Source organism: Mesoplodon mirus (genome assembly GCF_964341445.2).
Source record: "Mesoplodon mirus genome assembly, chromosome: 2".
In the NCBI taxonomy this organism is placed as follows: domain Eukaryota; kingdom Metazoa; phylum Chordata; class Mammalia; order Artiodactyla; family Ziphiidae; genus Mesoplodon; species Mesoplodon mirus.
This window is the reverse complement of record NC_138977.1, coordinates 199,227,197-199,251,363: the sequence shown is the minus strand read 5'-3', so window position 1 is coordinate 199,251,363 and position 24,167 is coordinate 199,227,197. Positions and strand designations below refer to the sequence as shown.

Here is a 24,167-nt window from a genome sequence, read left to right as displayed (position 1 = left end):
GCCAAGCACCCAGGGCCAGGTGCCAGGGAAGGTGCCTCTTCCCCTTCCTGACCCCTCCCTTTCCTGCCGGGGCAGCGGCTCAGGGAGAAAGCCCCAGGGGATGGGGAGATGGCTTGGCCAGCTGTGCTCAGCCCCCGCCCCAGGTCACAGAGGCCGGGCAGCTAACCCTTCTCCCTGCTTCCTCTCTCAACGCTCCCTCTACCTCAGGCTGCCCTTTGGTGGCCCATCCGGCTGTTTTCACGGGGAGTGGGACGCACGAAGCCCCCTGCCTCCTACCTACCCTGAGTGAGCGATGGGGGGAGCGGGGGCCGCGCGGGGAGCTGGCCGACGGCCGGCCGGTGGCTGGCGGGGGGCGCTGTTCTCACTTCCCCTCCCCAACGGCCTGGGGTGCAGGTGCCCCGGGCCGAGCCCCGCCGGCGGGGCGGGCCCTGTGGACACGCCCTCGCGGCAAGTCCTCGCTGCCCGGCGGGAGGAAGCGCCAGAGCGGCGGCTGGTGCTGCGCGGAGCTGGGCGCCCCTCCCGTTCCGCGCCAGGGACGCCGCCGGGCCCGCTCCGGCCCCGGGCCCCGCGCGCAGCGAGCCGGGCACGGAGGACTGCGGCCGGCGGCATGGCAGCCTCAGGTGCGTAGGCCGGACTCTCCTCCGCCTCCCCTCCGCGCGCCCTCTCGCCCGCCGCCTCTTGCTGTACGCTGTACCCTTTCGAATCCGGCTGCTTCCTCGGCGTAGCATCTGCGTTCTTTCTGTTCTTTTCTCTGTTCCTTGTCGCAAACTTCCCACCCCAACTTTCTCACGTTTCCCTTCCCAGCCTGTTGCGCGATTTTCTTCAGCCCCTGCCCGACCTTCCCCTGTCCCCCGTCTTCTAAGTTTCCTTTTCTCCCTCCAGCACTGGCCCGAGCTTCTGAGGGTCGATCTCCCTGTTGCACTTAACTCTGTGAGCCGAGAGTCAAGTTTAAAGTAGGTGGAGAGCCGACTTGTCTCTCGGCCGGTGAAATGCTTCTCTTCGGGTCCCATCGGGCCAATAGGGGGAGCTCAGACAGTCCGAGGTTGGAGATGGGCCCTTGGGCCACCTTCCTATGCCCGCTTCCTCTACCCTCCTGGGCTTTGTTTTTGTCTAGAATTTCCATAGGACTCTAGGAACACCATTCCTTTAGCTTTACTTTTCTTATGTCCTTTGCAGAACTTTGGGGACTGGGGAGAGGTGGAGGGGACTGGGTAATCGACCCATCGAAAGGTGCCAAGAGTCTCTTCCCATTAGCCCTGGGTTCCCTTCTGGTTCATGGGCGTGTACACTTGGCAAGTCACTCACTCACTGAGATACAGGACAAACACGGCAATGATGATGAGAATAGAGACAATTAATGAGCACTAACTCTACAATTTAATAGACAATGTGCACCTAAATATATCCTCAGTGGTGACCAGGACACCCTAATCTGTGCTCTCAAGGAGTTTATAGTCTGTGAAGGCAAGCAATAAGTAAACCGGGAATTACTAGATGAGAAGATTAGAGTTACCATGTTTGCAAATGGGTTTACTTGTATTTCCCCACCCCATCTTATGATGTTATAGTAGAGATAAAATGTGGAAACGGGATGTAAAAGCTTCTTGAAAAATAAAATATAGTTGGCTGGGAGAAGGTGCTGTTCTTGGAGAAATTGTGGGCAGATGCTAGAATGAAGAGCCAGCTCTCCCTAGATCCCCTGAGCCTTCTAATGGTGCTTTGGAAGAAGAGGCCAATGGAGACAGTTGTTAGATTTGGTGATGCAGGCTCATTATTTACGGGAAGTGGGAAGGTAGCTAACCTTAGCCTCCTGGCTCTCTAGCTGGGCTCTGGAGGTTAGAAGAACCTGTACTGTGAATAAGGTAATAGTAGGTTCATAGTCCACACATTCCATTCGGAAGCCAATGTGGAGTTATCTAGAGGGAATCAATTCATTCAACAAATACAAGGCTTCCCTGGTGGCGCAGTGGTTAAGAATCCGCCTGCCAGTGCAGGAGACACGGGTTTGAGCCCTGGTTCGGAAAGATCTCACATGCCACGGAGCAACTAAGCCCAAGCGCCACAACTACTGAGCCTGCGCTCTAGAGCCCGCGAGCCACAACTACTGAGCCTGCGTGCCACAACTACTGAAGCCCGCGTGCCTAGAGCCCGTGCTCCGCAACAAGAGAAGCCACCGCAATGAGAAGCCCGCGCACCGTAATGGAGAGTAGCCCCCGCTCACCGCAACTAGAGAAAGCCCGCACACGGCAACGGAGCCAAAAATAAATAAATTAAAAAACAGAAACAAACCAAGTACAGTCACAGTTCTAGGTGTCAGGTGTATATTTAGTAAGTAAAACAGACATAAGCCATGACCCCATGGAGCTTATGCAGCAGTGGGGGAAGGCAGGCAATACAGTTAATAAGGAAAGTACATGATATGATAAGTGCAGTGGAAAAACAGTAGAGGGGTAAAGTGGGTTGGGGTTATACTTTTAAAGGAGGCAGCCAGATTAGGCCTCACAGAGGAAGGGGCATTGAGCAAAGACCTGAAGGAGGGCGGGGGAGGAGTCGTGTCGGGGAAGAGTGCTCTAGTCAGGGGAACAATAAATGGGTGCACGTGATGTATTTATGGAACGGGGAGCAGACCACAGTGGCCACAGTAGGTGGGTGATTGGGGAGAAGTAGGAGATAAGGCCAGTGAAGCTCCCACCTCCTCGCATTGCTAGGAACAGGCCCTGGGCTGTTAAGTCCAGGAAAGAGCATACTTTGGGCAGCGGAGGCAGAGAAAACCACCCTGGTCCAGTGTCCTATGTGCATTGCCCCCCCAGTGGGCGTGACCAAAGGGGCTAGAAGGGTGTGCTTCTATTCAGAAGGGAACTCACGCCTGGTGGCCAAACCTGGGGCTCTTTATGGGCTCTGTAGTGGCTTTGCAGATGTCTGTAACGGGTTGGAGCTGTCAAACCTTCTTGCCGTAAACGTCCTCTGTGGTGAGTCACCACTCCAGGGGCTGCAAGTGGGAGTTGGGCCTCTGGAGTCCCCGGGACTCCCTGAGGTCTGGAAGTACCAGGACCCATGGTGGAAGGTCACAGTGGTGACAGTGGTGAGAGCGTCTCTTGCCAAAATGCTGTAGGCTCTGGAGTCATCCAGGCCACTCTTCTTTGTGGTTTTCCTCTTCTTCTCCTCTTCTTTGCCTCTTTTTTCCCTCCCCCTCCCCCTCACTCCTTCCCCTCCTTCATCTTCTTTTTTTTTTTTTTTGCGGTACGTGGGCCTCTCACTGCTGTGGCCTCTCCCGTTGCGGAGCACAGGCTCTGGACGCACAGGCTCAGCGGCCATGGCCCACAGGCCCAGCCGCTCTGCGGCATGTGGGATCTTCCCAGACCGGGGCGCGAACCCGTGTCCCCTGCATCGGCAGGCAGACTCTCAACCACTGCGCCACCAGGGAAGCCCTCATCTTCTTTTAAATAGTTTTACTGAGATGTATTTTGCATACCATACAATTCATCCATTAAAGTATACAATTCAATGGTTTTTAGTATCCTCACAGATATGTGCAACCATCATCACAGTCAATTTTAGAACATTTTCATCACCTCAAAAAGAAACTCCGTATGCTTTAGCCATCACCCCCTTGTTGCCTCCTTTTCCCTAGCCCTAAATTCTACTTTCTGTCTCTGTAGACTTCCCTACTCTGGACTTTCATGTAAATGGGATCATATAGTATGTGACTAACTTCTTTTGTAGCATGACGTTTTCAGGGTTCATCCAAGTTGTAGCATGTGTCAGTACTTCATTCCTTCTTATGGCTCAATCATGTGGTCTTCTTCAGTTCCCTTCCACTGAAGAGTAAGCATTAGTCTTTTGTTTTTTGAGAGGCGTATTTGCTTGTGGAAATCAAGGAGAATCTTGGCTCCCAGTCTTTGAAAGAACTTGGGAAGCAAGATAAAATGAAATGGAGTCAGCCTATCCTGGAATAGTCTCTAGGCTCCTGATGACGTCTCTTGTATTTACTCTTGAGAGAGAAGAGAGAGAAGCCATAAGTGATTTTCCCAAGTGGCCAAGCCTGGTTGAGTGAAAACCAGAATCCTTTCCTCCATGTGTCAGCCTCCAGGTATTTGAAGAAAGCTCTCATACCTTTTTCTGCCCGCTTTCTCCAAGGCTTCTCTTATCTCCAGATCCTTCTACCATTCCTGGATTTATTAGGACAAAAGGGCTTGAAGGGACCTTTAATTTTTTGTCGTCTTAACTTCCACGTGAACCTTGAGGTTCCTCAATACTCCTGCCAAGTCTCTATACTTGAAACCTTCGGAGTCTGGAAGCTCCTCACATTAATTGTTTCCAGATCTCTCCCTATCCAATTCACCTTCCCTATCTCACACCCCTCTTCAGTACAGTGCCCAGATTCAAACATGGGTTCCAGGACAGATGAACGGAGTGCCAGACTAAAAAGCGGTCTGGGCTGGGTAGATTGAGAAGCTTCCAAGCTCTTCTTCTCGGTTCTCTTCTCAGGTGGATTTTGAATCTTTTAAAGGAACTTCTCTTTTGGTTACTGTGTTTCTTACCACCACCATCACTCCCTGTTGCCACCAGCCAGCTCCTGCTTCTACTGTTATCCATTCCTTTCTCCTTCTATAGCCAAACCTGGTCTTTAAGCTCGACAAGGACAAAGACCCTTCCTTATTTCTGTCTAGGATTTATGGACTCCTTGTTGATTCATGTACTTCATTTCTCTAAATAAACAAACAAACAACAGTGGGAGGAATGATTTGGCACATGTGAAGAAGTGACTTATGGTTAAAGGAAGGGAATTCTCCTTGAAGAAAGGGGTGTCCCCACATATGAGAGAGAGTCCCCGACAAAGCATTTAGTCCTGTGTTGTTACCCAGAAGGTTGTAGAGGGACTTTAACTTACACTTTTCTATAACTTCCCCAGCTTTCAGTTTCAGCAGCAGAGCAAAGCTCAGGGAGGTGATAGATTTTGTTGTCCTCATTTACATTGAGGAAAAATTTGTTTAGATATAGTATATTGGTCTGAAGTCACACCATGAGTTGGTGACCAAGTAGGTTGTGATATTAACTAGCCTGAGGTACTAACCACTTCCTTCTCAAGTACTGGCATACCTCGTTTTATTGCACTTGGCTTTATTGTGCTTCACAGATACCACATTTTTGACAAATTGAAGGTTTGTGGCAACCCTGCATCGAGCAAGTCTATGGGCGCCATTTTTCCAACAGCATTTCCTCACTTCCTGTCTCTGTGTCACATTTTGGTAATTCTTGCAATATTTCAGACTTTTTCATTATTATTATATTTGTTATGGTGATTTGTGATCTGTGACTTTTGACTATTGCAGAAGGGTTACGACTTGCTGAAGGCTCAGATGGTGGTTAGCATTTTTTAGCAATAAAGTGTTTTTTAATTAACAATTGTTTTTTAAGACATAATGCTCTCACACAGTTAGTAGACTACAGTATAGTGTAAACATAACTTTTATATGCACCGGGAAACCCGAAAATTTGGACGACTTGCTTTTTTGTGATATTCACTTTGCTGGGGTTGTCTGGAACCGAACCTGCAATATCTCTGAGGTATGCCTGTACTTTTGCTCAAAGGGAGGTTGAATTTAACACTGGAACCTCAGGAATGAGACATTTTAAATAGGTTTTCCATTTAGAAGAGGTTAAACCCTTAAGCGCATTTTATTTAAATTGTATTTTTAAACTTTTATTTTAGAAGTTTTAGATTTAAAGAAAAATTGGGAAGGTAATACAGAGAATTCCCATATATTGCACACCCAGTTTCCCCTATTATTAACCTTTAAACTTTCCTTGATGACTAGAGGTCTTTAATGAGCAGCAGGTATTGCAATGTGCTGTTAACAGAAGCTACTGGAAGCCTGTTGAGTCTTATATTAGTACTAAATTAGGGACTCCAAATAGAGAGAAACTCCGTATTTTTGTTTTATTTACTGTTTTAAAAGATTTGGTACTGTCATCCTGGGGGATATCAGAACTGTGTTGAGTTTACATTTTATATGTCATTGTTTTAACTTTGAATATGGTGATGGATGGGGGCAGGAAAGGGGGTTCCTCTCATGATGTTTTCAGAACGGAGAAGCTCAGGTCTTGCCCCACTCCTGCCTCTGACCTTTTGGCCAGGAACCATTCAGCTAAGTGTGGCCCAGGGATGGCATGTAATTGTGATAATCCACAACTTAGATGACTCCCGTTTGACAAAATTCCAAGCTTCCTTCTCTAAGTGGGAGGAAGGATCCCTATTGCATTGTAGATGTATGGCTACTTCTCTGCGCTCACCCCTTCCGAATCCCTTAGAATAATTCATTGAATTAGTGGGAGATGAAGACCCACAACAGTGGTAACCGTTATAAGAGCCAAGCATCTTTGAACTTTGATAATGGGAAGATCAGAGTTATTGCTCATAAGATTCTTGACAGAATTCCTGATGGGAGGCAGCAGGTAGATTGGCAAGAGGACTGGATAAGCAACCAGGGGACAACCTGAGTTTCAGTCCTGGCTCTGAACTAATTTGCTGAGTGTGAATTTAAGCAAATTCCTTTATCTCCCAGATGAAGTATTTCTTTTATCTGTAAATGAGGAGTTTGGACCAAGTGATCCCCAAAAGACCTCTTTTTTTTTTTTTGTGGTACGCGGGCCTCTCACTGTTGTGGCCTCTCCCGTTGTGGAGCACAGGCTCCAGAGGCGCAGGCTCAGCGGCCATGGCTCACGGGCCCAGCCGCTCCGTGGCATGTGGGATCTTCCCGGACCGGGGCACAAACCCGTGTCCTTTGCATCGGCAGGCGGACTCTCAACCACTGCACCACCAGGGAAGCCCAGACCTTTTTAATTCAACACTTCTCTAAGGCTTTGGACTCTGTTTCTGGCATTTGTGCTTTATTAGAGGAAGAAGAAAGCCTATGTGACAGACCATATATGGCGAGAAGCACCTTATAAATGGTATTGTGTAGGTCAACACGTTAATTCAACCATGGTTACTTTTACATTAATGCATTGTTTATATTAATGTGAGGATAATGACACCAGCTACCAATCATTGAGGGTTTACTACACGTCAAGCACCATGCTTAGCACTTTACATGAAATACCTAATTTAATTTTCACAAAACACTGATAAATATTGCCTTTATATTTCCATTTACAGATGAATAAATGAGGTTTAGAAAATTTAAGCAACGTGCCCAAGGTTGCACAGCTAATACTTCAGAGAGCCAAGATGCTAAGTCTGGCTGCCTGATTCCAGACCTGTGCTTGTAACCACTGTATTTGGGAAAGAGCTAGGCTCGGGGATCAAACTGCCTGAGTTCAAATTCTGACTCTGCCACTGGGGCTCTTGGGTAAATCACTTAACTTGCCATACCTCAATTTTCTCATCTTCAAAATCAGGCTAATAGTAGTACCTACCTTAGAAAGTTGCTGTGATGATAAAATGAGTTTGGGAGGCAATAAGGTTGGACGAGTGTCTGGAACACAGTAAGCTCTATATAAGTGCTTGAAGTTGCTATCATCATCTTCATCATCATCATCATCATCATCCTATACTGCATCAGCTGTGGGGAGAAGAGCATGCCAGCAGAAGCAATAGCTTATGCAAAGATCTGAAATGGCATGGTATGTTTGGGCAAAAGCAGGGAGTCTGGAATGGTTGGAACACAGACTGCAAGTGAGAAAGAAGTTAGACAGGTAGGCTGGAGGCAGACGGTGAAAGATTGTGGGTGCCAGGCTCCTCATCTGGATGGTATATCTTGCAGGTCATGGGAAGCCCTAGTAGGAGCAGGTGTGTTAATGTGCTTCTGTGCCTCCTTCTTGCTCAGGGATGCTTGTAGGATGCGACATCCTCATCATTTACAGCTCGGATGCCGAGGAATGGTGCCAGTACCTCCAGGACCTTTTCCTGTCCAGTCGGCAGGTCCATAGCCAGAAGATGCTGACTTACAGGCTGGGCCCCAAGACCTCCTTCTCAGCCGAGGACCTGAGCTTCTTTCTCCGCACACGCTGCATCGTGGTGCTGCTGTCTGCGGAGCTGGTGCAGTGCTTCTGCCAGCCGGCCCTGCTGCCCCTGCTGCAGAGAGCCTTCCATCCTCCACACCGCGTGGTGCGCCTGCTCTGCGGGGTGCAGGACAGCGAGGAGTTTCTGGACTTCTTTCCAGACTGGGCACACTGGCAGGAGCTCACCTGTGACGATGAGCCTGAGACTTACGTGGCAGCTGTGAGGAAGGCCATTTCTGAAGGTAAGGGTCTCTCCTGCAGTACAGATATGCAAGCCCTGGAAAGAAAGACCCATCCAAGTCCTAGACATTTCAGCTGAGACATTGTCGTGTTAACACTAGTCATTCCTATTACAAGCTGAACCTGGACCTCACTATGCTAAGAGCCCCAGTCATACTTACTGGTTTAGAGCAGCCTATTTCTGGGATGGGATAAGGATAGAGTAGGTCTCCTTGACCGCAGGCAAGAAAGATGACACTTTCCCATGGGTTTTGTGCTAGGATAAGCTAGCCCTCTTTCTAGAATTTTCTACACCTTGGGAGACATTGGACACAGGTTCCAGCCTAGGGGGCAGTGGGGGTGGGAGGCTGAGACTTAGTTTGGTGGGGTGTGAGGAATACAACTGCCAACCTTCCTGCTTGCAAGCCATTTCGATTTTATCATCAGGTCACCTGAAGATTTTGGTTGAAAAGGTGTCGCTTTTGGATAACATGTTTATAGAGAAATACCTCCCTTCTCTATTTCCTGCTAGCCTAGTTTCTGTCTTTTGCCCTGTTTCTCCTTTTAAAGTGGGAAAATTCCGATCCTCTCTGGTGGGGCTAATGACTTCAGTGGCCCCAGGAAGTGTGACATATGCTCTGATTAGCAGTAACGGAAGATGTGCTCTGGGATGGATGCATGTCACGGCTTTTCTTCCTCTTCTTGTTTTCTATTTTTGCCTCACTGTGGGCTATGAGCAGGCTATGTGTTTATCTTCTATTCTCTTGCCTTTGAGCTCTTATATACCTGATACCAGCAAAGAAGCCTGGAAAATTATGGGGCGATGTAACTGTGCTCAGTTATCCCTGGTTTGACTTGGGTATTAATTTGGCTCATCTGCCCCGTTTCATTTAATGAACTGAATCAAGAATTTACAAATTCTTAGCTCCCTAGGTGCTTTTATCCCAGGAATGGCCTGCTCTAAACCAATAAATATGACCAGGTCACCTAACATAGTAGCATCCCAGGTCATTTTGTAATATAAATGACTAGTGTGAGCATAGAAGATGTCTCACCTGAAATACGTGGGACCTGGATTAGTCATTTTTCCAGGGTTTGCTTATCTTTACTTCGGAAGGACACGAGGATAGAAAAAGCACAGAATTCATATTTGCATGATTGCCCTTCATTGCTTTGAGGGGTCTGCTGAAACTTACAGAGGAGCGAGATGCAACTAGTTGTTTCTGCGCATGAGCTTCTGTCACTGCTTAGGATGAGCTTATGATCTGGTGGGCAGGCTGCTGTGACCCACCTGCCAATCATTCAGAGTACCATGGATGTATTGTCACTGTACTGGCATCTCATGCCATGTGCACTACCAGATTGTTCTGTAAAATACTACAGTGGTATTATTTTTAAAAATAGATGGTAAAAGGAATTCTCTGAATATCGTTTGGATGAGTCCAATGTTCAGATGCCTGGGGAAGTTGATCGCTTATAATATTTTACTCTGCACTAATGACTCTGGCTCAGTGTGCTATGAGACTTTAGCTTCAAGTGTTTCAGAAGGAATGAAATGTTTCACAGTGGTGTTTCTGCTTTGAGAGCAAATAACCTCTCATCAGAAAGAGATTATTTTCATGGGAGATTAAAATAAGCTGCTTAGTGGAAAATCTCTGTAGTTCAGAATCAATGGATATGTAGGGACAAGTGGAATTATAGGAAAAAGAGTAGGAGGAAGGATGGCTTATGCCTCCAATATCATTTTCTTATCTGGTGTTAGACTTGCGAATTTGGGGATTAGAGGTCTCTGTGTGTGCCAGGATGGCTGGGTTTGCTTTGGGAGCGTCCTGTTGGCCCAGTAATGTGGTGCTATTATCTCTGATTTTGTGCTGAACAAGCTTTCTTCTTTTTTTTTTTTCTGTGGTACGTGGGCCTCTCACTGTTGTGGCCTCTCCCGTTGCGGAGCACAGGCTCCGGACGTGCAGGCTCAGCGGCCATGGCTCACGGGCCCAGCCGCTCCGTGGCATGTGGGATCCTCCTGGACCCGGGCACAAACCCGTGTCCCCTGCATCGGCAGGCAGACTCTCAACCACTGCGCCACCAGGGAAGCCCTGAACAAGCTTTCATAACAAACCCAAGACTCAAGGTCTGGCGTTGTAGCAAAAATGAGTAGCGACACTCTATTGCCTGGCTCAGCTGCTTACTAGGTGCCCAATATTAGGCAATTTATGTAGCCTCTTTGAATTTCAGTTTCCTTCTCTGTAAGAGGTGGGATTAGACTTGATCTAAGACACTTTCCACGGCTGATAACCTAGAGTCCCCTAGGCCAGAGAGTCTCAAACATTTTTGAAGCACCACCTTCTTGCCCTATTTCATACCTGCTTTGTTTGACTCCCAGGAAGTTTAGGACTAAAACAGTGTTTAAGGACAGTATTATCCCTACACTAGGCTTCTGGTATGATTATGTCCTTGGTTACAGTCTCTACAACTTGCGATTTATTCATTTTAATATCCCTCTTGTACACATGAGGTTTGAGACACTTCAAAATAAAAGCAAAAAATAAAATTTTCATACAGCCCACTATACAAGCTGCTCCAGTCCTATGAGAAAATAAATACATGAAACTTGTTTCTTTGACTTTCTCTGTTAAAAAAAATTCCACTGGTAAATGTAATGGAAAATTGATAATGGGAATGAGCTAATGGTAGGGACAGTAATTGTGGGGTTACTGATTGTGGGGCTATCGAAAGCTACAGGGAGACAAATTTCAGGCATCTTTCTAACAATTAGAGCATACAAAGATGGGATGGGTAGCCTTTAGAGGTGATGAGTTCCACATCACTGGGAGTGTGCAAGCAGAGACTGCATGTGTGGTGTAAAAGGAATTCAGCTTTGGAACCATGATTGGACCATGTGACCTTCACAACGTTTTGATCATAAAATTCCCTTACCTGTAGCTTCTCTTTTTTCTGCTAGGAAAACATTTCTATTCTAAATTCAGTCTTCCTCCTTCACCAGATCTCCCTGGGGTTTCTAACTCCCAACTGAAGAAATACTGGTCATGTTTCTACTATGACCCCAGCAGACAATAGCAGGAAAAAAGACTTCAATTCATAATCTATGTAACCCTTGAAAATAGTTATGTGCCCAGAATATTTATATTTTTTTCTCAATTTTAAGACAGTTGGTGAGAAAACATGATGAAATAAAATTTATATTTTAGGGCAGGATAAGAAAAAATTAAACATAAAATTCTCTCTTTGTGTTTGTTTGGACCTCATCCCTCCCTCCCTAATGTGCAGTGTGCATCCACATTACACATTAACCAGAGCTCCTCAAAGATGGGAGTGCTTGCTCAACCATAAAGATCAATTTTTTTTCTTTCTTCTGACACTAGCAGTGTGACTTCTTAAAAGAATAGTGTTCTTTCCCAGCCCTGTACGGGGTCACGGTGACTTGCTGCTCGCTTTGTATGTGCCTACCTGGACCATTTATCCTTGGTGAACTTTATGTAAAGTATCAGTATGTCATTTTGATGTATGATCCTTTGTTTCAGAAATGTATATGACTGTGCCTTCAACTTCTAACAGGCAGAACAGTTCTCAGAGTTTTCTGAGAATCTGCTTCCTGGGATATAATCCTCAGAATGACTCAGATAAAATTCCCTTTTTGTCTTCTTAACTTGATAATTAATTGAATTTTTGTCAACAAATATTACTATTTAATAAGATATTCAATGAGACCATTTAAAATTTAGGATAAATTTTATTTATTTTTATTTATTTATTTATTTTTGCGGTACGCAGGCCTCTCACTGTTGTGGCCTTCTCCCGCTGCGGAGCACAGGCTCCAGACGCGCAGGCTCAGCAGCCATGGCTCACGGGCCTAGCCGCTCCGCGGCATGTGGGATCTTCCTGGACCAGGGCACGAACCCGTGTCCCCTGCATCGGCAGGCGGACTCTCAACCACTGCACCACCAGGGAAGCCCTAGGCTAAATTTTAGACCATTTAAAATTTAAAATAAGGCTTAAAGATCAAAAGCTTTAGAAAGTAGAGCTGGTGATGGAGGTAATTATTCCAGAAACTTGGATTGAATGTGGTTACAGGCAGTTAATTACACTTTCTCTTGCTTCTGTGTTATCTAAATAAGTATCAATACTTATCAAACTTTAATGTGGGCAGGAGGACCTGGGATTCTTGTCAGTATGCAGATTCTGCCTCCATAGGTCTGGTTAGGACCCAAGATTCTGCATTTCTAACAAGCAACCAGGTGATGCTGATGCTGCTGGTCAGGGGTCCACTGAAAACTGAGCTAAGGCCTAAGCCACCCTTCCTTTGTCACGTCAATTGTCATGTATCTCTGTTATGCCTGGACCATTTTCTCAAATCTCTACTTTTTCTGGAAATGAAGGCACCATCACATAAGGGTGACTCCTGGACCAGTGTTTAGGTATAAAATTAGACCAGCGTTTGATGCTTAGGCCAGTAGACTTCAGGGTAGGGCTCCTGAGTTTTCTTCCTCGTCCTCAACCCATAGATTCAATGTGTTAGCTCTGACAGCTTTAAACCTCTCAGTTTTCCAGATGTAAGTGGTCCTGACATTGGAGTGGGGGTATACTTCCGTCACGATCCTCACTGCTTCTTCATTTAATAGGACCATTGATTATAATTACTATGCCACTAAAAAATGTTTTGGAGGTTTTATTTTATTTCCCATCCCCTCTCTCCAAGTTTGTCAGCCACCTTAAAATTGAGCAGATGTTTTAATTAAGAGTCTTTAGTGTTTTGGAGCAGCCAGTTTATTTCCCAAGATCTTCATCTATAAAATGATGGGGTTGGACCAGATGATTTGGAAGGTTTCTTCCAGCCCCCCAGCTCTGTAATATATCATTATAAGTTTTCTAAATAGATGGCAAATTACCCAGAACCTTTTAAGTGGTTCAGTTTAGTTCTAAAATGTCTGCAGGGATATATACCCAGTGCATAGAAGACTGTACTATTGTTCTGAATTTTTTGGACTTGTTAGGTGATTATTTTAAAATAAGGAAGTGAGAAAAACCCAGGTACAGCACAGAAATTATTTCCTCTTTTTACTGGTACTCTATTCTTTGCTGCAAACCTCACTGGAATATAAAAATAGATTCTGTTGGTCTGTGCGGGAGAGGACTTGGTGGGTAACATTGAGTTTTATTTCAAAAGTTCTCATAATTTTGTGTGTCCACACATGCGTGTGTGTATGTTTGTTGTGTTGAGGGAGAAGGGAAGCAGTGAACCCAATTCTTCCAGTACTTTTCAGGATTACATTGGAGATCTTGTCTGCTTCTTTATATGTGTTTTCTCTTTAGGCACCCCCAATCCTTCCTCATGCCCTTTGTGCTTCAGAAGTGTTGACGGTACCCACAATTATAATGTATTTTGCCTTTTGTTTACATGGGGAAAATTTAGAGGCCTTCCTTTCTTGATATTAATGTTCTAATCTGAATGTTAAACTGGAGTTTAAAAGGAAAACAGTTGAGATACAGGTGCTTTTAGCTGGTCTAATAGATTCCAAAATCTTCACCCAGATTTAAAAAGGAACATTTTTTTCTGAAATAAAGTACTGTTGACCCTTGAACCACGTGTGGGTTAGGGGCGCCGACTCCCCTGCCCCAACCTGTGCAGGCAAAAATCTTCGAGTCATCCCTCGGTATTGGCAGGGGATTGGTGCCAGGACCGAAGTAGGACACCAAAATCTACGATGCTCAAGTCCCACACAGGCCCTCGGTATCCGTGGTTCTGCATTCGCAGATTCAGCCAACTGCGGATCATGTAGTTGATCATTTTTACTGAAAAAAATCTGTGTATGACTTGTTAAACCCATGTTGTTCAAAGGTCAACTGTAATACATGTTTATCATAATGTTAAAAAAAAAAAGAAAATGAAAAAATGCCTGTAGGCTATTTCTAATAAAAAAAAAATAACGTTGCAGTAAATCTTCACACAACTTTGTGCCTAAATCTTTGTGAATCTCTGTTGATTTCCTCCCAGCCAATCTCTGTAGAGCTCCCAGAGATGGTGTTGCATACCTGCTCTGTGCATCTCCCCACCCTCCCCGTGTAACCTGAATTCATGGCCCCTTACTGTGTTTTTTTTGTTGTTGCAGTTTATTTACTTATTTTTCTTTCTCTTTATGCCTAAGTCAGTTATTTACATTTACATTTTCTCTTGCCAAGATACTCATATGGAGAACTGCTTGCACCCCTCCTTTCCCTAATGGAAAGAGCTAATACTAAGGTGAATGCTCTGACAGTTACCCTGTGTCATGCACTGGGCACTTCATGGGTGTTTATTCCCCCCACAACCCTGAGTGGGTAGATGGTTTTACCCCCACTTCACAGATGAGAAAACTGAGGTTCAGAAAGGTTAAATGACTTGCATGAGGACTGGGAATAGCTCACATCGAAACGTAGGGCCTTCAGACTCCTTCTCTGCTTTGCCTTGCTTACATCTAAGCCTCTTCCCCACACCCTCCTCTTCCATGTGGGGACAAGAAGCATGAAGAAAGCCTGTGAAAGAGAAAGGATTAAGGACAATGAAGCTTCCCTGAGTTCTCCAGACCACAGGTCCCCAAGTCAGACTGGGCATTGGCACTGCCCCTGCACTTTGTTGAAAATGCAGGTGCCTCAGCCCCACCCTAGACGTACTGAACCAGAATCTCAGCAGCTGGTTTGGGGAATATGAATTTCAGAAAGCCTCCATTGTGGTTTATGCTCTGCAGCCATGTTCTGGAAGCTCTGCTCCATGCCTGCTGCCCTCTCCCTTGGTTTTCCAGTTAGAGGAGCTAGCAGCAACTCAGGCGTTGTGGGCCGTCACAGGGCAGGTCACGGGGCAGTGTTCCCAGGGGCTCAGGGCTTGGCCATGTCACAGCTCACTTCCACGTCACAGGCAGCAGCTCTTAGAGAGGGGAAGAGTGACAGACCTTCCCAGCAAAGGGGAAGTCACCATGCCCTCCTCGCTCTCCTTGGTGTGGCGGCCTCGCCGGTGGTAAGTCATTGATGGCTTCTGAGCTTCTGTGGTGTCTTGCAGAGACTGAGGGGAGAATCTGACCTTGGGCCTCTTGAAATTGACTATTTTTGTTCTGCTGTCCTCCTGCCTTGTGGCCTTGGGTTGTTGGGTCTGCTCTCTCTCCGCTGTGGGTTAGTCCACACGTAAGGCTCCTCCTTAAATGCCCCTTGCAGAAGAATACTTTTTTCGTACAATCTTCCTTTTGAAATAATCTTTGATTTGGAGAAGAAGATGCCCAGGTGGGATGGTAAAATCTGTCCCAGTGTCACTAAAAGCTACAGCATGTCCAAGGGTCCTTTGGATATCCCTTGCCAGGTACCCTGACCGCCTTGTAGAACAAGATACTTTCTCCTAGCTGCACCTGAAACACTTAACGAGGACTAATGCCCGTGATAGATTTTTGTGCCCACAGAACGTTTCCCCTGAGGCGTCCGAGTCCCCTAGGATTATGAATCTCCCACAAAGCTGTGAACCTCGTCAGCCACCCAGAGGCAGCCTTCTGCTCCCAGTTGTTAGACTTTCTGTGGTCCCTCAAGGAAAATATCTGCAAGTCACCTTGTCAGCTGTGGTTGGTGAGATGCAGTGAAAAGGGAGTGATGAATGCTGAAGTTTCCACCAGTGTGAGAATCTCAAGTTTGCACCTGTTTTTGTCTAAACTTTCTAACACAGCTGGAATGGAAATATCAGATATAGGAATTTTATCGGTTAGTTTCTTACCCTGCTGTTTTTGTAGTTTCTGCATCTCACTTCTGGGACTATGCTAGAGGAGGATACTAGAACTTAGGAGCAACCTGACATCTGTTTTACCCCTTCAAAGCCCTTTTGTAAACACTGTCTCATTTGGTCCATGCTATTTTCCTATAAGGCAGACATTATTATTATCATCACCATTTTAAAGATGAGGAAAACAAGGCCTGGCAGGTTCACACAGCTGCTTTTCCATTAGATCTGGGATTGGGGGAAGGGCCTCTTGCCTTGTTGTTCAAGACCTGCTATTGCCTTATCTAGATATCACAGTGAGCCTTCCATTCTCAAGGCCCTGTGCTGGGTGCTGGAATAGAGCAGGGAAGACAGATCTAGTCACGGCTATAATAGTATCTATGTTCTAGACCAGCGCTATCCAAAAAATGTATAATGTGAGCCACACGTGAAATTTAAAGTTTTCTCGTAGCTGCAGTAAAAAAATAAAGTAAAATAAAAAGAAACAGGTGAATTAATAATCTGGTTTACTTAACCCAATATATCTAAAATTTTAACATATAATCAATGTAAACTTATTAATGAAATATTTTATATCCTTTTCCTCATAATAAGTCTTTGAAATCTAGTGTGTATTTTACACATAGAGCACACATTTTAAATGTTCAATAGCCACGTGTGGCCAGTGGCTACAGCATTGGACAGTATAGATCAAGAAGGATGCTTACTTCTCAGAGAATTGGGGCCACATCTGTTAAAAGTTTAATACATTAAATGTCATATGTGCTTTAAAAAATGCCTGTCCTGGTTTTTTATTCATTTATTTACTCAGTCATTCAGAAAGTATTGAATGAGTATCTGCCAGGTGCTGGTCTGTAGGGAATACCTCTTCATCTTTTTCTTTCCTTTCCTCTCTGATCTCCTCTTTCTTGCTTTTATTCCTCATTCCTCCCCTTTCTTTGTCTCTATCTATATTTTGTCAGCTGTTTAGCTATGTTCCCAGGCTCCAGAAATACAGAGTCAGGTAAGACAAAATTAGCTTTGATCAACAACAGGGTTTCTGTCCTTGGAATAACCAGTTTATCATCTGAACTAGTGAGACTGAGCTCCTGGCAACCTATGTGAAGGCAGAATCAAACCAGGGTGTTTCTATCTATCTACCTACCTATCTATCTAAATTTTAAAAGTATGTGTATAGCAGCATTTATACATATTTATTTATATTTATGCTGGTGTATATGTGTATATATATTTTTTATACTGGTTTATGAATTCTTTTCCTGGAAGGATACACAAGACATTGTTGATAGTGGTTGCCTTTGGGTGGATGGTGGACATTTTGAACTTTTTGTTTTAGACATTTCTCTAGTGTTTTAATTTTTCTACGATGTTAATTTTTGTTCTCAGGGATTTTAGAAGGGAAAACTGATGGGGTCATGGGGATTTTATGGATCTAGAGGAAGGAGTTGGGCTTACACCAGCTAACCCAAGTAGTTTGAGCTTCTGGTTAAGTTCCACAAGGAACAAGGAGTTGTACAAGCTCCTTGGCCTTCTTCTCAGCTTCATTAGATTGATTTTCTGGGTAAGGGGAAGTGACGTTGGTTTGCGTTATTGCTGTAATGTCTGTGCCATCACTCACTCCGTGTGGGCTATGCCTGAAAAGAGGGAACAGCTACTTATCACTGAGTCATATTCTTACTCTTGTCAAATGGAATTTGACTCTTGTGGAATTTAGATCGATGTCTTCTTAGTTTACTACAGTCTTTATTACAAGAAGTAGTCTTTATTACAAGAAGTAAGAGAATGTGGGTGTATTTCACAGACTCTGACACTAACGGGCTGTGCCACCTTGGGAAAGTCACCTGGCCACCCTGGACCTATTCTTATCTTCATTAAAATGCTGGGAGGAGCACAAGTTGACATCTCAGACCTTTGCAGCCATGAAATTCCATGATTCCAACCATATGTGATTTTAAATATCTTATGTTTCATTGCTGGTTCTCAATCTGATACTTTTCAAAATCCCATCAAGGTATAGTGTATTATTTCAGCTAAAAAGTTATCCTTTGCAACAGAATTTTAAACATGAAATGACATAATAATAGCTTTCTATTTATGGACATTAGCCTAAGTTCAGTCTTAGAACATAATAATATGCCATTATCTGTGTGGGAATGAAAGAATGCATATATTTAACATTATATATATATATATATAGTTTATTATGGTGTACATGTAGGTATACGAATGTGGGCTCATAGGAAGATAATGGGGACAAGGGAAATGGGAGCAAGTATGCATGACAGAATGGGTCTGTTAATTTCCCTATTTTTGCAGGATGTTTTGACAGCTTTTCAATTTAGTTTCCACCGCCATTCACATGACTGAGAGTGTGTCTGAGATGGCTGAGGAAATAGGATGATTTATGCTGTAAATGACTCTTTATCTGCTCATTGGAGAAGTTATTGAAACCATGGTAGCCCTGTCATATAGACTGCTGGGCAGAAAACTTCCTAATTTAGCCAGCTTGGTAAAATGTAGATGTAAACAGTGGTAAGTTGGTTTTCCATGACACAGAAAAACGAACAAAATCAATAATTGATAAACTTGCCTTTTCTGTAGGGGAAAAAGCATTTGGAGACTACTTTATTTTCACTGTGTTTATGTTTTTAAAGAAAATGCTGGTTTCCACTGACAAGTGTTTTGTGCCCAGTAAATGGTGGATGGATGGATGACTGGATGGGTGGGTGCAACCATGGATTGTTGTCCATTTTCCTTACTCTTGAGCCCATTTTGAATGTCCTAGTTGGAGAAAAAGACATCCTTCCCATGAGTATCCTTAGGGAGCCTGTGCTGCTGGTGCCTTTTGGATCATCAGCTGTTACCATGGAGCAGGTTTGTCTTGTGGTCACATAGTCAGGATGTGTCTAAACAGAAACTGACTGATTCAGAGCAAGACAGGGTCTATCGAGTGCACCTTTTTTGCTCTGTTCATACTTAAAAATGTACCAGTTATGACAACCCATCCCAGAAAAGAACCAGGTATGCCATTACAGAGGCTAGTTAATAATTTGAATGGTTAACTCCATGGGGTGCACGTGGATCGTTAGTGGCAGACATTAAATTGGGTGTGTCCTTTTGAAGGAGAGCATTAAAATGAAGAAATCTGAAATGATCGGAGGAGACCTCTAGAATTGGCTTAGTGGTTTTGGGAATTCCTTGGTAGGTTTTTTTTTCTTGGTTTGTATCTTCTGCATATGTGTATCTTCCGTATCACTCTTACAAGGTTAGACCCATACTAGCCTTTAATTTAAAAGAGTACTGATTGAATGTGCATATTTTATCTGCCAAGTCGCCAGTTTCACAACAGATTGTTGGCTCACTCTCTAACATCTGATAACACAGGAAATAGAGGGGAGACTGATGATGAAATGAAAATGCTCTACTTTTAAATTGGACGAAAATAAGTTTTCTTTTACATATACAGCTAATGTTTGAGGCTGTAGCTATTGTTAAGGCTTGCAGTGGGATAGACATTCATCAAAACTAGCAGATAGGAGAATATTAGCGTTAGCTGTTGACTCTTTTTTTTTTTTTTTTTTTTTTAGCGTGTAAAATGTGGGAAAATATTTCTGTTGCAGGATATGGCATTTAGCATCCCAAGTGGAGTTGTAACCTGAAAAGAAAACTGGGTTCACCCCTTGGTGGGTGTTGAGCCAGAAGACACAACCTAGCCAAAGATCGAGAGAAGGACTGATTATTACTTGCAGCAAGTAAGGAGAACTCTGGGCGCTTTCCCGAAGCAGTGTCTTTCTGAACAGCAAAATTGGGGAAGTTTTAAGCTAAGGGTATATGCGTATTCATGAAGGGGCTGGAGCAGAGGAGAATTCAGCATAGAATTGGGGCAGAGGTGGACGAGTCGAAGCTTCAGTTGATTGACGTCGGGAGGGTCAACTTCATCATTCCATCCTCCACCTGGGTGGGGGCATTAGTTCCTGTAGAACTCAAAGATATATTATTATGTATATCCCTTGAGGAGGAACTAGGACTCTGCTTTATCACTGCACTATTGTTTGACTGCCTTCTCTCTGTTTCTGCATTCGTTTGTTCCCTTAAGATGTAGATTACTGGGAATTCCCTGGCGGTCCAGTGGTCCCACTTTCACTGCTGCGGCCTGGCCTTGGGTTCAATCCCTGGTTGGGGAACTAAGATGCTGTAAGCCACGCAGCCGGCCAAAAAAAAATCATCACTTACTGAGACCTGTTCAAGGGCAAGCATTGTGGCCAGGCTTAGATCACAAAATGGCTTAGGCCAAAATGGCTTCTCTTAAATCAAGAAAGTCATTTTTGTTTCTCTTTCCAGGGACCCTCTAACCTATCTGCTTACAGAGTCAACCTGTTATTGTTCTGAAACAGATCCCCCTTTTCATTTTCCAAAACTTTCTGAATATCATCTCCCAAACCTTGGTTTCTTGCTAGAGAAGGTCTCCAGCTGTGATTATAAAGCATTTTCATGTTAGAAGTTTTTCAGGAAAAATGTAATGCTGAAATAATCATACAGTAATTGGACAGCCTAAATGTTATTTTTAATAACAATCCCTTCCATGGTCCAGGGTGTTCATTCGATTAAAACTTGCCTATACTCTGGAAACAATCTAGCTTTAGAGTCTCTAGTGGGAAAAGAGATACAGGGAGCCACTGAGTCAACAAGATGGAAATATAGAATATTAACATTAGAAAAGGAAACTCTGGGCTCATCTGGCACAGTCTCTCTAGTTTAAAATGAACAAAGTAGGACTCAGAGGGGTAGAGGAATTGCCCAGTGTTACACAGTTCGTGGCAGAGATGAGACTGTTAATTTATGTTTATATTCAACAAATATTTATTGAGCTTATGGAGTGCCTGCCAGGGGGGTGGCACTCTGCAAGGCCCTGGGAAGACCTGATGACAAAGTCATACTCAAGTCCTGCTCTTGCAGAGTTTATGTGTCCTGGAGGTAGATGGCCACTAAACAGCCAGTTGTCCTGTTAATTACGTAATGCCAGGAGTGTCCAGCATTATGAAGCAGAAGTCAGGGAGCTCTCTATGAATAACAAAGGGGACCTGTGATTTCCTGAGGGCCCCTTTGATAGTTCCTTATTATCAGCCATTAAGGAAAGAATGAGTTTCCTGAGCATCCATCTTGGAAAAAAGAAGAAAAGGCATGGCTTGTAGTTATGGCAATTATTATGCACCTGTTTATCTAATGGTAACATATTGCCCAAGTTAACCATGGCTTTCAGGCAGGACTGTCATTTTCTTAGAGTAGTGATTAGGACTGTCTAAAATTTTATGTAGTTTTACTTAATTTTATTTAATTTTTATTATTATTATTATTATTTTTTACTTAATTTTAAAATAAACATTTTGATTGTTCCCTTAAGTTTCTATATGGCAGTGATATTGAGGTATATATATTACTATGTTCCCACAATTTGGAAGTTTTACATTCTAGTTCACCTAAATGTGAGTTGGTTGGAAGGACAGGCTAAAGATAAGTGGAAAATTCATAAGAATCAATATAAAATTCTGCTCATGGTTCAAGAAAATAATTGAGCAGTTGTACAAGAGCAGGATGAAGGGATATATATTTAAGACTTGCTTGTAAGATCTGGTGGTTTTAGTTGAAGGCAAGCTAAGCATGGTCAACAGAGCACCTCCAAAAAAAGTAAATGCCACATGCAGATTTATGAACAGAAGTATTGGTGTCCTAGAAGAGGCTCCTCCTCTACCCTTATAGGTCAGTTTACCTAAGAGGTGTTCTCTGTGTCAATGGGAAGCACATACAGATATCCATCCATCCATCCATCCATCCATCCATCCATCCATCCGTCCGTCCATCCATTCATCCATCTATCCACTTATCCATCCATTCAATTATTTTGTTTATTGTCCCCTGAATAGAATGTAAGCCTCAGGAAAGTGGGGATTTTGTTCACTACTGTATTCCCAGTGCCTAGAACAATGCTTTACACATAGTAGGCCCTCAATAAGTTGTCAAATGACTGATTGTAGTGAATGGGGTAATTTCAAAATCTGTCAGATAAACAGTTGAAGGAAACAAATCTGTTATAAGGAAGTGTCACTGGAACCATGGAGACTGTCTACGGAGTTTTGAAGGCCTTTCACGTGGAAAAGCAGAGGAGCAGGGCTTTTCTGTGTTTCTGTGGTGGACGGGGCAAGGAGCAATGGATGAAAGGTGGAACAATGGCAACAATGCAGGTGTAGGAGGCCCTTGCAATCCAAAGACAACTGATCCTAGGAAAAGGTCAGGTTAAAGTGGATACACTTAAGCAGGGACCAAAATTTCACCATAAATATGACAAAAATTTTTTTATTGGGACTTTATTTTGAAAAGTAACTCTAAAAGTTAAGAAAATAAATTTATTTGAACATATTAACACAGGTTTTATTATAATTTCAGCTCTATACTAAGTCTTAAGCCACACAGAGACTGAATCAACTCTTGTTGGCTTTTATGGAAGAAGAATTGAGTACAGTTTTCTGACACAGTTTTATGCCAGCACAAAATAACATTCCTTAGTTTGCATTTGACTTTTCAAAAAAACAGTTGTATTGAAATAAGATTCACAACCAGTTTGACTTTTACAATTTTCAAGGCCGCCTCTTGATCATTATGTAGTCCTATCACTTGCTTTTGATTATTGGGCAGCATCTCTGTGGACTTTATCCTGTCCAGTTGGTCACCTTTCCAATGGACAGTGACTTTACTTGTGATTCAAACAGTTTTCCAACGTCACTTTCATCAACTTTATAAAATGATGACTCTTTTGCAAAATCTAGAATTACCCTATATAACCAAATCACATTGCATTTATAGTTTATTGTGGATAAATTCTAAATCTAGGAGAGAATAAGCAATAAATATGTGACATTAAGCAAGCAGAGATGTTTAAGTGAAGACCAATTTTGTAAATGCGCATCTTGTTAGTAAATGCTTTTATGTTATGAAAAATATAGCTTTCCTATGATACCATAACTATGGAGAGTTGAAATAGGAGTACTCAGAAAATGACAAGGCTGCCAGAGTTGGAAGCCACTAACATGGGTTCAGCTCCCAACCTTTGTTTCACCAAGCAGAGAACTGAGGGAATGAGTATCTTGGAACATCTGTAACCCATCCCATTTGGTAGACCAGTTGGGAAGCTTTGCTGTTAACGATGGGATCTTTTTTTTTTTTTTTTTTTTTTTTTTTTGTGGTACGCGGGCCTCTCACTGTTGTGGCCTCTACCGTTGCGGAGCACAGGCTCCGGACGCGCAGGCTCAGCGGCCATGGCTCACGGGCCCAGCCGCTCCGCGGCATGTGGGAACTTCCCGGACCAGGGCACGAACCCGTGCGCATCGGCAGGCGGACTCTCAACCACTGCGCCACCAGGGAAGCCCAACGATGGGATCTTGAGTCAAAACAATCTTTACAGGCAAGAACGCTGGCTCCAAACCAACATATAACATTTAACAAACCTAGGTGTTTATTTGTAATTAGGTCTCAAACTTCATCCCCCACTCCCCCCCACCCAAACAAAACAAACTGAGCTATAGAATTATAACATAGCAGAGGGAAAGTCCTGGCTTCCATGGTTTACATGAAAAAGAGCTGGGGGTTTGAGGTGACCACATGCTCAATATGACTTAGCAAGGTGGCACAACTGCTCTAAGTTGCAGTCTTGAGCTGCCCTTCTGAACAATAGCCATATTGGCAGAAATGATGGCCCTTATTGTTTTACACACAGGCTGTAGCTACCCATCTGGAGTAGCTATTGGCAGAAGGTGGAGGAGTGGAAAGTTAGGTTGGAGGGGTGGGGAGGCACATAAGCCAGAGCTCTCTCTTTTTGGGACCTGCTTAGAAAGGTGAGTGTATTACTCTGGACTTTTTTGTTTGTAGGGAGAGAACCCCAGCCTGGGCCAAAGAGAAATTAATTAAACTATAGGAAAGGTAGGAATGTAGTTGGTCCTCAGAGATAACGTGGAATCAAGGACTTGAACTCCAGGGTTACCTCTCCACCTCTCCTTCTATGTCTGTCCACAAATTGGCATCATTCTCTGATGAGTCATCTCCAAGAAGGAGTATTACAGCCCGTAGGAGCTGCCACTCCTTACTCCTTCCAGTTCTAACTCCAGAGAGGAATTGATACTTGCTCTCTCTGGTCCAAAATTTTAAA

At 43.9% G+C, this 24,167-nt stretch overlaps 1 protein-coding gene across 1 annotated transcript in view; it reads left to right on the top strand.

The window, feature by feature from the left end:
• Nucleotides 1-546: 546 nt before the first annotated feature.
• The window catches only part of PIK3AP1 (phosphoinositide-3-kinase adaptor protein 1), a 113,881-nt gene continuing 90,260 nt past the window's right edge, over nt 547-24,167 (top strand). Inside the window, exons 1-2 of the mRNA XM_082611352.1 lie at nt 547-620; nt 7,830-8,246. Of these exons, the coding sequence (XP_082467478.1) occupies nt 608-620; nt 7,830-8,246 (430 nt within the window). The 5' untranslated portion in view covers nt 547-607. The remainder of the gene's footprint in view (nt 621-7,829; nt 8,247-24,167) is intronic.